The sequence below is a fragment of the Hylobates moloch genome, unplaced genomic scaffold (genome assembly GCF_009828535.3).
Source record: "Hylobates moloch isolate HMO894 unplaced genomic scaffold, HMol_V3 SCAFFOLD_9, whole genome shotgun sequence".
NCBI classification, from domain to species: Eukaryota; Metazoa; Chordata; class Mammalia; order Primates; family Hylobatidae; genus Hylobates; species Hylobates moloch.
This window is the reverse complement of record NW_026652284.1, coordinates 47081483-47095987: the sequence shown is the minus strand read 5'-3', so window position 1 is coordinate 47095987 and position 14505 is coordinate 47081483. Positions and strand designations below refer to the sequence as shown.

The following is a 14505-nucleotide window of genomic DNA, read 5'->3' as shown; positions in this document are numbered from 1 at the left end:
CTACATTCTAAACAGAGCATTCAGGCCACCCATACATTCCTCTCACTCCTTGAGGTACCGCTGGCCAGTCCAAGAACAACTGGACTTCTTTGTATTTAAGAGAGCAATACCAGATGTTCTAACTTTAAAAGGCAGAAATTGTCTCAGGATTCTAATTATCAATTCAAACAATACATATTTATACACATATACCTATATAGTAATCACACTTCAAAAGCATAACCTCTATTACAAACATCTTTAATTCAAAGGAAACAACACATTTTTTCATATTTCAACTTTAATAAAATTCACAGTTCAAATTAATGCAAGTGAAGACACGTTCTAAATAAATGTATTTAAATATTAAATAAGAATTATAAAATGTAACTTGGTACATGATGATTTGACAAATATATACTAACAGTCATATACAAAAAAATCATTATTTCTCACTGGCACTCACAGATATAATTTACACAATTAAATGTTTAATTAGAATGTTGACCATATAAAGAAAATAACATATCTAGTAAAAATAAAATACAATCACACAATTTTTAATATCTAATTTTCAATATGCAATTCAAACTCTGTTTTACAAAATTATAAATTACTGTATACACAGAAAGATAAAGCAAGAAAGACTCCATCCTATGACAGGAAACAGCTAACCAGTTATTTCTGGGAAGTCTCTTATTTTACTCATCTTAATATCCATAGAAATATAAATTTCATCTTTTTTTACATTTTGCATGATTTGAGGCACTTTTTCTTCAAATTAGATGTACATTCTTAGGAAATGTCTGTGAGAGGAAAAGAAGAGCCATATCATTTATGATCTGGTTTTTAGAATACTTACAAATATGTACAGTTTCAATAGTTTTATTTTATTTTGCTTAAAGAATCTGTGGACTCCTAATTTACAGTCTAATCCTGAGAATGCAGACTAATGTGTGTGCAGAGGGGCAGGAAGGTTGATCGGTACTTTTAGAGACTTTAATTATTGATTTTTCCCTTAAAGATTTATGATATCTAGACATACCAAAACAGAAAAGAACTTGACATCTTGTAAACAACTCATTAAATATCCCTAACATTTATTAATCTGTAGTATTGATTGTAAACCTTATTAAATAAATAATTCAAAACAGATACTATCACGGATAACCCCTATAGAGAAAAAACACTAAGTCTCTAAAATCTATAATTTTTAAAAGTCATGTTTATTAGCTCTGTCTTCTATGATCTAGCCCAGAATGTAAATTTGTGTAGATTATCTTAAATTATAATACAGTACTTGTTTGAGAAAACTTTTCCAGTATTTTGTTGTTTGAGGACCCTAGGTAAATTTACTCATTTACATGGAATGTATTAAAAACGAAGAACGAGATAAACATAACTTGGTTTAGGTCATTTCAATAACCAAATGAATTATCCTGATTCATGTTTTGTATTGTTCAAAAGAGTTGAGGCCAGGCACCGTGGCTCATGTCTATAATTCCAACACTTTGGGGAGCCAAGATGGGAGGATCACTTGAGCCCAAGAGCTCGAGACCAGCCTGGGCAACACAGTGGGACTATGTTGCCACAAAAAAAAAAAAAAAAAAAAAAATTAGATGAGCATGGCAGCATGAGCCTGTAGTCTCAGCTACTTGAGAGGCTGAGGTGGGAGGATCACTGGACCCTCGGAGGTTGAGGCTACACTGAGCTATGATCAAGCCACTGCACTCCAGCCTGGGCAACAGAGTAAGACCCTGTCCCAAAAAAAAAAAAAAAAAAAAAAGGAAAGAAAAGAAAGAAAGAAAAAAGCTTTGAGACAGGTAGATTGAGAGTAATTGAATTAAGTTTCTTGCCACTAAAATAATCTAGTTTATTTTCTTAATCTAAAAACAATGTTTTCAATTTAGCAACTGTAGATATGCAGAACTAACAGTTCTAATTATTATCATTAATGTGTAATAACTGCTTTTAAAATAAGACTAAGTATAGCAACAATAATAGGTCAAGATTGTCTCAGTAATTGTCACAACAAAACTGTGAGATAGTTTAAGTAAATCCCCATGCAGTTATTTGGGATATATTGATACTGAGTTACACTGGCCAATTCAAGATATTCATGAGTAATCTTAGACTACAAGTCCTCTATGACCATTTTTTTTTTTTTTGAGACGGAGTCTTGCTCTGTCGCCAAGCCTGGAGTGCAGTGCTGCGATCTCAGCTCACTGCAATCTCCACCTCTTGGGTTCAAGCGATTCTCCTGCCTCAGCCTCCCGAGTAGCTGGGACTACAGGCACGCACCACCACACCTGGCTAATTTTTGCATTTTTAGTGGAGACAGGGTTTCACCGTGTTGGCCAAGCTGGTCTCGAACTCCTGACTTCAAGTGATCCACCCGCCTCGGCGTCCCAAAGTGCTGGGATTACAGGTGTGAGCCACCGTGCCCAGCCATCTCCTATGACTTTCATTCCCACCTTCACAACCTGAGGAACCCGCTTCCTTAGAAGGACTTGTCCATGGTACTGAAATGCTGACCCAAAAAAAAGTTGACTTGGTACTACACTGCGAAAGAACTACTGATTAGAGAAATATTTGAAAAGAAATAAGTATCTTTCAGTATTTTGTATAGATTCTACTTTTGTAAAACTGTTACAATTTACATTCAATTTATTTAGGATCGTACAAATACTTTATTGCCCAAGGGCTCCTCCGATAAATTAGCCAGAATGAAAACTCTGACTTAACATTTCACTCTTGTAAAGTAATAGGCTAGAGCAAGAAATAACTACATGTTCATTACCTTTTTTATTCTTTGCTTTTTCTCTTATTATTACAATATCTTCTCTCTGTTTCTTACCTACAGTACCAAAACTGTACCAAAGTTTTAAGACCTGGTTTCTTTTTTATTATCTATTTTGGACAGTTAAAAAATAGAATATATAAGTACTTTCGTTAATCTAATGTCTATCTGTGTAATGTTTCTGCACAGTCATAAGATAACACTAAATGCTGAAGGATTTTTGGAAATCACTCAGGGCTGGTAAGGTTGTCAAAAAACTATTTTAATTCAATCACTGTTGAGGATATTTTAAACTAATTCATTAAAACAGTCTTTTCATTTGGACCAAGTTTTAACACTTAGTGAAAAATCCATAGATTAAGTTCAAGGGTATTGCTAAAATAGGCTTCCTGGCTTCTGACATTATTTAAACATTTTCTTAAGAAAATTAAGCAATTAACAGAGTGAAGAGACAACATGTAGAATGAGAGAAAAGATTTGCAAACCATTCACCTGACAAGGGACTAATATCCAGAATATATAAACAATTAAACAGCAAAAAACAGATAATCTGATTTAAAAGAGGGCAAAGTATCTGAATAAACATTCCTCAAAAGAAGACATACAAAACTCTAACAAATATATGAAAAAAATGCTAAACATCACTAATCATCAGGGAAATGCAAATCATAACCATGATGAGATATCATCTCAACCCAGTTAGAATGGCTTTTGTCAAAAAGACAAAAAAAAATGCTAGTGAGGAGCAGAGAAAAAGGAACCTTTATATACTGTTGGTGGGAATGTAAATTAGTACAGCCATTATGAACAACAGTATGGAAGTTTCTCAAAAACAAAACTAAAAATGGAACTACCATATGACCCCAAAATCCCACTACTGGGTATTTATCCAAAGGAAAGGAAATCAGTATATCAAAGGAATACCTGCACCCCCATGTTTACTGCAGTACTATTCACAATAGCCAAGATAGGCAATCAAACTAAATGTCCATCAATGGATGAATGGATAAAGAAAATGTTGTGTATATACACAACGGAATACTATTCAGCCATAAAAAGAATGAAATGCTATCATTCAAGCCAGCATGGATGAAGCTGGGGGACATCATGTTAAGTGAAGTAAGTCAGGCACAGAAAGATAAATATTCTCACTCATATGAGGGAGCTATAATAAAAAAAAAAAAAAAGCTCATAGAAGTAGAGAGTAGAATGTTGGGCATTAGAAACTAACGAGGGCCAGGCACGGTGGCTCACGCTTGTAATCCCAGCAGTTTGGGAGGCTGAGGCGGGCGGATCACTTGAGGTCAGGAGTTTGAGACCAGCTTGGCCAACACGGTAAAACCCTGTCTCTACTAAAAATACAAAAATTAGCCGAGCATGGTGGCACATGCCTGTAGTCCCAGCTACTTGAGAGGCTGAGGCAGGAGAATCGCTTGAACCTGGGAGGCAGAGATTGCAGAGATCGCGCCATTGCACTCCAGCCTGGCGACAGAGCGAGACTGTCTCAGAAAAAAAAAAAGAAAAATGGCTAAAGAGGAGTGGGGAGGCACAGCTGGGCAGAGGTTGGTTAGTGAATATGAACTACAGCGGGACATGAGGAACGGGTTCTGGGGCTCTGCAGCACTCTATGGTGAATCTGGTTAATCATAATTCATCGTATATATGTTTAAAGCTGCAAAAGAAGGTTTTGAATGCTCACAATATAAAAAAGAATAAATGTTTGAGGCACACAAGTATCAAAATGTCACACTGTACCCCAGAAATATGTACAATCATTATGTATCAACTAAAAAGAAAGGGAAAAAATGTTTAAAAATAAAGTTAGACTATTAAACAGGATAAGAAAAATAAATATATACTCACAGGGTAGGTTTGCTAGGTCTGGGAGCACAGTGGACTCACTGCTAATCTTGTTAACAATCTAGCACATCTTTTGTAATCTAGGAAAAACATTTAAAGGTAAATTATATATATAGTTACTAGAAATGTTGGGGAAATCCTGTTATTATTGTCACTAATTCATATAACAATAGCTACAGTTTAATAAATACCTACTATGTTAAGTGCTGAAAATGGATTTTCTCATCAATTCTTTTAATAACACAATCAGGAAGGTGCTATTCCTATCTTCACTTTAGAGATGAGACAAGAGCCTCAGAATGTTAATTAATTACCCCATAACTAGTCAAAAGCTTTATCCCAAAGCAAGTGCTTTCTCCACCATGTTTGGCTACCATTAGTCATTCTGCCTGTAATCTAAAGTGATTAAATTTCTCTAGCCATTTAATACAAGTTGTTTTATTTTATTTTATTTTGGAATTTTAATTAATTAATTAATTAATTATTTATTTAGAAGCCGGGTTTTAAGACTGGCTAATTTTTGTATTTGGTAGAGACAGGGTTTCACCATGTTGCCAAGGCTGGTCTCAAACGCCTGAGCTCAAGCGATCCGCCTGCCTCGGCCTCCCAAAGTGCTGGGATTACAGTTGTGAGCCACCCCTCCCGGCCTAAACACAAGTTGTTTTTGAAAAGTTTATAACAAATACAACTTAACATGCTGAGTAAAAGTCAGTAGTCCTCAAGATGAGCAATCTAGTTAAAAAGAAACAAAATGCTTAGAATTCATGTTCTTTAAAAGGAAAGTTGAGGCTTAGAAAGGAATTTAAAAACAGTGAACTGAGTTACCACACATAGTCATAATTCTGGCACTTTAAATGATAGCACTTAAATATTATGTTTAGAATTATTATTAACTTTAGTAACTTAAGTATCCAAAAGAATTCATTATAGCAACCTTTACATGCTATCATTACTCAGAAAAATCCAGCACCATTATATAAATGATGTGATATAAAAAAAATTTACTTTAAAATAACTTATGAAAAAAATTTTACTTAGAGTTCACAGTCATCTCATTTTTTTCATTTATTTGAGACAGCACCCTATTTATGCCAAGGAATTTGAATCATGATAAAATGTTAAATCCTAACAAACACTTTAGTCTTTAAGGAAATCTGGCTATTATCAGATTTGAATAGATTCCCAATTAGAATGTGGTTTCATTCCTTACAGTGGCAACAGTACACACAAACCTTAGGTTCTGTCAGTGTTCTAAATCAGCGTTATAAATAGAATCTCAATGTTTAGTCTACTACTTCCCACCCACAGACATTTTAAGTTTAAAATTATACACATTTATTGTTGGATAATTAAAAAAAAAAAAACCCACCCAAGTTACTTACAGGCTGGCGTTGAGCACTCCCTGGTATTGTAATAGAGTCGGTGGAAATGTTTGCTGCATTCTGGTGAAAATGTGACTGGCCCTAGAGCACAGGAAAAGAATGTTTATTATAAACATAGGCATGTTTTCCAAACAAATTTCCTAGCACTTTATGGGTGGATATAATACAACAGCACTTTATATCCTTCCATGCCCTTAAAAGAATGTGCCTGAGAGCTCTTTCCCCTACCTAGGCTCTGTGGGAGGTAGAGTTGTGGTCTATGAAAAATAATCTAAATTCATTCCATGTTCTCAACATCTCACATAATGGAATCTTCACATTTAGTGGAACTGTCTAGAAAAATTAGAAGGAAAAAGCTCTGGACAGAAAATAAAAAGTCTGTAGTGAGCAAATTGAGTGGATGAGAAGTACAAAAAATAAGTATCTTTGGTTTCTACTTTCTGTTTTTATTTAATAGCAATTAATGTTTACATGCCAAGACATTTATTCCATTTTCTAATTATAATAATTTGTGTCTTATTACTGTCTAGGATAATTGTAAAACGGGCAGGGCCTTGAGAAGTCCCTTGTCTCTCCCTTTAAATCCAAGGTAGGGCCCATCAAAACTTTCATCCCGGATGGTGTGTAGTGGCTCGTGTCTGTAATCCCAGTACTTTGGGAGGCCAAGGCAGGAGGATCACTTGAGCCCAAGAGTTCAAGAACAGCCTAAGCACCATAGCAAGACCCTGTTTCTACAAAAAAATAAAAATAAAAAATGAGCCAGGCATGGCGGCACATGCCTGTAGTCCCAGCTCAGTTACTCTAGAGGCTGAGGCAGGAGGATCCTTGAGCCCAGGAGCTGCAGGCTACAGTGAGCTATGACTGCACCACTGCACTCCAGCCTGAGCAACAGAGTGAGACCCTATCTCTTAAAAAAAAAAATACACACACAACAACAACAACAAAATGTTCATCCCTCCCTCCCTCTGGAGTCTGCTTCTCGTGGGGTCCACAGTCATGTCGCTCACAGCTGCCTCAAAAGGCTCAACATCCTCACACATCCCTGTGCCCTGCAGGTGCATCTCCACTTGATCCTCAGGGCCAACCTTTCCTTTAATAAACAGGTAGGGCCCTTGGACTTGACTAAGTGGGAAAACCACATCTTTCCCACATTACAGGCCCGAGGTGTAAAAGAAGAAAAAAGTAGCTGGGATGACTGGGAACAGAGAGGCAATGCCAATAGTAAATATGGGGGAGTACTGTTTAAAATAATTCAGTGATTTGCTAGAAATTGGGGCATAGGACAATGTGCAAATGATTCACAAAGTTGATATGAAAAACAAAACAGTGTCATGGGACAGTATTTGTCTGTGCTCAAGATATGGCAGATCGGCCCGGTGCAGTGGCAGGAAGATCACTTGAGCCAGGAGTTCAAGACCAACCTGGGCAACACAGTGAGACCCCATATCTGAAGAAAATAAAAAACTCGCTGAGTGTGATGGCACAGCAGTCCCATCTACTTCAGAGGCTGAGGTGGGAGTATCCCTTGAGCCTGTTTGTTCAAGGCTGCAGTGAGCCATGATCTCACCACTGAACTCCAGCCTGAGTGATGGAGCCAGACCCTGTCTCAAAAATAAAAAATTTTTGACCGGGCGTGGTGGCTCACACGTGTAATCCCAGCACTTTGGGAGGCCAAAGCAGGCAGACCACTTGAGGCCAGGAGTTTGAGACCAGCCTGGCCAATGTGGTGAAACCCCATCTCTACTAAAAACACAAAAAAGTAGCCAGGTGTGGTGGTGCATGCCTGTAATCCCAGCTATTTGGGAGGCTGAGGCAGGAGAATCGCTTGAACTCGGGAGGTGGAGGTTGCAGTGAGCCGAGATCGTGCCACTGTGCTCCAGCCTGGGCAACAGGAGCAAAACACTGTCTCAGAAAAAAATAATCATAATAAATAAATATATTTTAAAAAGATGTAGCATATGAAAGTCTGTCCCTCCCTGTTCAAAAAATTTCTATTGCCCCCTCCCTCCCTGCCCCTACCTGGTTGGGGAACATAGTCTGAATTCCCTAGCATGCCACTTAAGATTATCCACAACATGACTCCAACCTACCTTTCCAGCCATATATTTGACCAGGGCCAAAAAGTCCCTACCTAAGCCCACTCACAGTCCATGTACACCTGTCCTTGCCTAAACCACACCCGGTGTCTTCATGGCTTACTCAATGCACTCCTTCTGAACAGAAGGTCTCCCTCACCACGGGAAAGCCTTATTCATCCCTTAAAGCCCACCTTAAATACTGTGTCTACTACAAGCCTTTCTTGGTAGTTCTTGGCCACATTATTCACTTCCTGTGTATCCTTAAAAAGTGGTTCATACTTCTATTACTTATTAAGGGCTGGTTTACATTACAGTTAACACAAGTTAGTAGCATCCGTCCATCTCCCCAACTGGACCATGAGTCCCTTACAGACATTTATTTTCATATCCCTAGTGCCTGACATAGTATTCTGCACACAGTCTTTTTATTTAGTTAATGGAATCACTGATAAATTTTGTACTTACCTGTGAAATGCTTTATGAATTTGTCTTTTAAGTTAGAATCTCTTGGGAATATTTCTGAAAAGAAAAAAAACCATCAGAATTTATTGAATGCATTTCTCCCATTTAAAAATATCCTTAATATGCTAAATACTTAATAAGGCGCTAAACACATGAATTCGTGACAGTTTATTTAGCTGATCCCAAACTGGTATCTCCAGCCCTGACCATTTCCTGGGCTCCAAAATTCCAGTACAACTCACTGCTTGCTCTACGGCATGAAGGGTACCTTACAGACCTCTCGAAAATGCACAGCCACAATGGAAGGTCTCCTTTTCCTCTGCCCAGACCTGTTTCTCCCGTGTTCCTCAGTCCACTGAAGACTGACTGAAGTGGCATCACTCTTCATCAGGCCCCAGCTCAAGAAGTTATGCTTGACTTCCTTTTTCCCTCACCCCTACACCCAAACCATGAGTTAGTTTTATGTGTTTCACCTCCAACAAATTATTCCAGACCCACTCACTTCTTTCTCCTTCCCTCAACATGAGTCTGGCCCAAGCCACCGTCTTTTGTGACCGTGCCTTGGCAGTGACCTCCTAACCCCTCTTCTCCTCCCCATAATTGTCTTTCTCCCCAGTAGCCAGAACAAACAAACTGAAATGTACTATAGGTCATGATCTCTCCCACTTGGAAGGTTTTGCACTTAATATATAATAAAATTTAAAAATAAAATTGTATCTCAGGCTTTACCTTCTACTCACTAAAACTACACCATCCAGAAAATGCAATTTATACAAACAATCGGGAGCATGTGCAACTGTTTCAAAGGAAGAGAAAACTTAAACTTTAGTAAAATAGTTGAGCCTCAAGGTTTGTTGGTAGGCATACATTTAAACTTACAACATTTTAAGAATATAATGGGGAAGTGAACGTTTGTCATCACCCTCTAGGAGAGTCTGAGCCACCACGGTGACAAGTGTGACTTCGCCAGGACAAGGCAGTGGTGACTGGGGCTTGGTAAATGCAGATGCAGGGATTCTAACTGTTCCTTACATGCCATGAGCTCCTGAGGGACGTTGGAACTCTTCCCTGTGCAGGGAGCTCCCCAGTTCAGGGCAGCCTTATGTGAGTTCAGGGCCTGGTTCAGGGCGTGATTGTGCGGGTACAGCAGGAATGCAGAGATCGGAGCTCACCCCTCATTTGACAATGAACACCTGCACTTTACAAACAATTGCAACTAATCCAGAAAAACAAAGCAGCAGTAAAATGAAAGTACTTCATCATATAAACCTTTCCTCTTCTCTTCAATAATGCTCCAGCCCGAACATAGGTCTTTTCCCCTGTACTTCTCAGAAACCAAAAACAACAAATTGGCTTCTGTGGTGTCAATATTTGGGCCAGGTAGTTACACTGGTGCTTTCTGAAAAATGAATGAGCTGAGTACAGCAGAAGCACCTACTGTGGCTAAGGCATGCTCAAAGACTTTATAAATAATTCTATTTCCAAAAGCATTTTAGAGTATAATTTTAATCTCTAGACCCTGTGACAACGATGACACTCGGGTGAGTAGAAAATTACATATTTTAAGTAAATTACCCTCCTCATCTCCACCCCATAGCACATTTTATAACTTCTATCAAAGCAGATGTCACATTCTGGTTAGCATGATGGGGCACTGTGTGTGTCTGTCTTCCCCGCAATTATGGCTTCCTGAGGAAAGGGATGCGGTCTTGTCCCCCTGTACAACCTGGCTTTGCTGGCAGAGGCACCTGGCACATGTTCAAGGAATAGGAAGCCGAGAGGGTTGCTACCGCTCAAATGGAAACATCAGTGCCTCCTTGGACTCAGTACAGCCCACCAAGAAAACCAGAATTTCAATACACTTGAATTTTAACTTCAAAGCACAAACATCATATAGGAATACAAGAATGTAAAACAGATTAACTGAAACAGAAAAGTGGTGTTTAAGTTGATACCTAAAGTAACGAGCCAGAGATAAGAAGGTAAGAAGAGATGGGAATGGGGAGGACTGCAGCATGTTCAAGTATTGGGGGAAATGTCCAGAGCTGCTGAAGAAGAGGTGGGTGAGACAAAGCTGCAGGTGCAGGTAGGCTTTAGAATTAAGTCGTACACAAACTTTGTGCTTAATTCTGTGGGTGATGGGAAGTCAAAGGGCTTTAGGCAAAGGAATGGCATGGTTAAGCTATTTTCAAAAGACTCCATCTCAAAATAAATAAATAAATAAATAAATAAATAAATATAAATAACTAAGTAAAAAGAAAGCTCCCCTCACACAACGAAACTAGTTGATTTCTCTCTGATGGAAAATGTTCTAAGAGAGCAGCATCTACAATGAGATAAATGGGAGCCACACAGGTAATTCTAAACGTTTAGTAGCTACATTTAAAAAGTAAAAAGAAACGTGTGAATTAATTTAATAATTTGGCCAGTCACAGCGGCTCACGCCTGTCATCCCAGCACTTTGGGAGGATGAGGCTGGAGGATCGCTTGGGCCCAGGAATTTGAGACCAGCCCAGGCAACATAGTGAGACTTCATTTCTAAAATTAAAATTAAAATTAAAAATAATTTATCTTAACTAAGTATAGCCAAAGTGTTACAATTTCAACTTGTTATCAACAATATTAATTACTGAGATATTTTACTTTTTTTGCACTAAGTTTTCAAAATCCAGGGTGTATTTTGCACATTCAGCACATCTCAGTTTGGACCAGCCACATGTGAAGTGCTCAGTAGCCTCATAGCTTGTGGATGTGGTGTTGGATGGCACAAGTCTGAAATGTAACTTTAGGCTGGGTGCGGTGGCTTATGCCTGTAATCTTGGCACTTTGGGAGGCCGAGCAGGGTGGATCGCCTGAGGTCAGGAGTTCGAGACCAGCCTGGTCAACATGGTGAAACTCTGTGTCTACTAAAAATACAAAAACATTAGCCGGGCATGGTGGCACACACCTGTAATCCCAGCTACTCAGGAGGCTGAGGCAGGGGAATCACTTGAACCTAGGAGGCAGAGGTGACAGTGAGCTGAGATCGCTCACTCCAGCCTTGGCGACAAGAGCGAGACTCCGTCTCAAAAGAAAAAAAATGTAAGCTTCAAACGACAACTAGATATGAGGAAGAAGGGCTAGTGTTCTATAGCACTGTAAGATGACTACAGTAAACAATAATATACTGTACAATTTCAAGTAGCTAGAAGGAGGATATTGAATGTTCCCAACACAAAGAAATGACAATTGTTTGAGATGGATATGCTAATGACCCTGATCAGATCACTGTGCATTATATATATTGAAACATCACTATGTACCCATTATTTGCCAATTAAAAAATAAAATAAAATGTATGCTTCATTCCTGTGGTATATAATTACAATTATATAAAAGATTACATTATTTGGGAGGGTTAAAATCAAACAGATCTCTAGGTAATGCATGATGATCATTATCTTGCAACAATTTGAAGAAATGACTATCTCATTCATCCAATTTGTAAAAGTTTCTAGTTTTTATTTACTAAAACAGTTGCCATCTGCAGCCCTCCTCAATTGTAAGTTTACAAAATCTTTTAAAGAAATAGATGTGCATATATATGTACATACATATGTTGGCATACTTATCTCTTTTTCTTATATTCTTGTTTAAAAATGAGCCATGATCATGTGAAATAATAAAAAACATAATGCAGTACAACCAGAAAACAAAATAATTGAAAATGTTTACTGTTTGCTTCTACCTGCATATAATTTGACTATCTTCCATAAAGAGAATTTGTTCTGATATGATTTACTGTTGACCACAATGGTCTTTTGAAAATAGCTTAACCATGCCATTCCTTTGCCTAAAGCCCTTTGACTTCTCATCACCCACAGAATTAGGCACAAAGTTTGTGTACGACTTAACTCTAAAGCCTACCTGCACCTGCAGCTTTGTCTCACCCACCTCTTCTTCAGCAGCTCTGGATATTTCCCCCAATACTTGAACATGCTGCAGTCCTCCCCATTCTCATCTCTTCTTACCTTCTGACAAGCCTTGTTAATTGATCCTCAGTCCTTTGTGAGGTACTATGGAACATTATTTTATGTTTCAATCTAGCATTACATCAGGTACTTAAATCAGAATGTTTGCTGTACAGTTCTTTATTTTAAAGACGACACTACTAATCTCGTTACTAATCAATACTAATCAAACTAATCATTGTATAACAAGTTCCCATTTCAAAAATAAGAACAATTACCTTTATTACAGCAGTACTGAGAGAATTATAGATGAGAACTGTTTTCGGAGAAAAATTTAAATTTAATTTCAATATGACAAAAAATTCAAATTTGTAAAATATATAGCAGAAAAAGTTATACTATATTAAATATACTATATATATTAAATATATAATAGTAGAAAAAGCTACTTCAACCTCTGCCTTCATCGTCACATGAAGTTCTCCTGTGTCTCCGTATCTTCCCATGGCTGTCATCTTATTAACAACACCAGTTGTATTGAAAAATGGCCGACTCTAGTATGACCTTTTAAACATATTAAAGTTGACTTTTAAATATATTCAAGAAATAGTTTTTAAAAAATACTAAATTGGCCAGGCGCAGTGGCTCATGTCTGTAATCTCAGCACTTTGGGAGGCTGAGACACGCAGATCACTTGAGGTCAGGAGTTCGAGACCAGCCTCGCCAACATGGTGAAACCCCATCTCTATTAAAAATACAAAAATTAGTCAGGCGTGGTAGCACACACCTGCAATCCCAGCTACTCTAGAGGCCGAGGCAGGAGAATCACTGGAACCAGGGAGGCGGAGGTTGCAGTGAGCCCAGGTCACGCCACTGCACTCCAGCCTGGGTGACAGAGTGAGACTCCATCTCAAAAATAAATAAATACATAAAAATACTAAATTAAAAGCATTTAAAAATAAACTGTCATAAAATGTGTGCCTTCTTCTTTCCTTATGTAGTTACATAACATCTGTACCAGTATACACTTGTAAATGTATAAATATTTGTAAATACATGTTTTTATATCATGCTTCTTCTATTACAGTTTAAGATATTTAAATAGAGGGATGTATTGTGTAACCCTCTTTTTTACACACACATTAGCTGGGTGGTTTAATGAGACCTAAGTGCCATTTAGGCTGTAAATTACGCAGAGGATAAAAAAGTAAATTCAAATTGGTTGCTTATTATCTTCTAAATTTTTGCTACGTTCTACAGACTAGCAGTGTCAGCATCTAACCAAGTGTCAGCATCAAACCAGCATCTAACCAGTGTCAGCATCAAACCAAGCCCAGACTTACAGAGTCAGACTTCTATTTTACTGGAACACAGTATGTTGGATAGACTCCCATTGGTATAATTTTGTGTGGCGCTTTTGAGCTGCAGAGACAGAGGTGAGTAGTTGCAAGCACTTTCTCAAACTTTACATATGGAATAAGTACAGATGGATTCTGCCTTCAGAAAAGACCATATATTGTGTACTTGTTTCATAGGGCCGCCATAACAAAGTTCTAGAAATGGGATGGCTTATATCAACAGAGACTTCCTGTCTCACAGTTCTGGAGGCAAGAAGTCTGAAATCAAGATGTGGCCAGGGCCATGCTTTCTCTGAAGTCTTGAGGGAAGGATCCTTCCTTGCCTGTTCCAGCTCTGGTGGCTGCCGGCAATCCTTGGCATTCTTTGGCTTGTGGATGCTTCATTCCAATCTCTGCCTTCATTGTCACATGGAGTTCTCCTGTATCTCTCTATCTTCCCATGGTCATCATCTTATTAAGACATCAGTTATACTGAAAAAGGGCCAATTCTACTCCAGTATGACCTCATCATAACTAATTACATCTGCAATGACCCTATTTCCCAATAGGGCCACACTCTGAGGCACTAGGGGACTAGATCCTCAATGTATTTTGAGGAAGAGGAACACAAACTCCTAATGTATGAAATCTGAATTC

General features: G+C 38.2%; 1 protein-coding gene across 1 annotated transcript in view; it reads right to left on the bottom strand.

The window, feature by feature from the left end:
- Window positions 1-224: 224 nt before the first annotated feature.
- The window catches only part of ALKAL1 (ALK and LTK ligand 1), a 28652-nt gene continuing 14371 nt past the window's right edge, over window positions 225-14505 (bottom strand). The window contains exons 2-5 of the mRNA XM_032758439.2: window positions 8565-8618; window positions 6022-6102; window positions 4643-4719; window positions 225-785 (exon numbers count right to left, since the gene is read on the bottom strand). Coding sequence (XP_032614330.1) covers window positions 4655-4719; window positions 6022-6102; window positions 8565-8618 — 200 coding nt within the window. The 3' untranslated portion in view covers window positions 225-785; window positions 4643-4654. The remainder of the gene's footprint in view (window positions 786-4642; window positions 4720-6021; window positions 6103-8564; window positions 8619-14505) is intronic.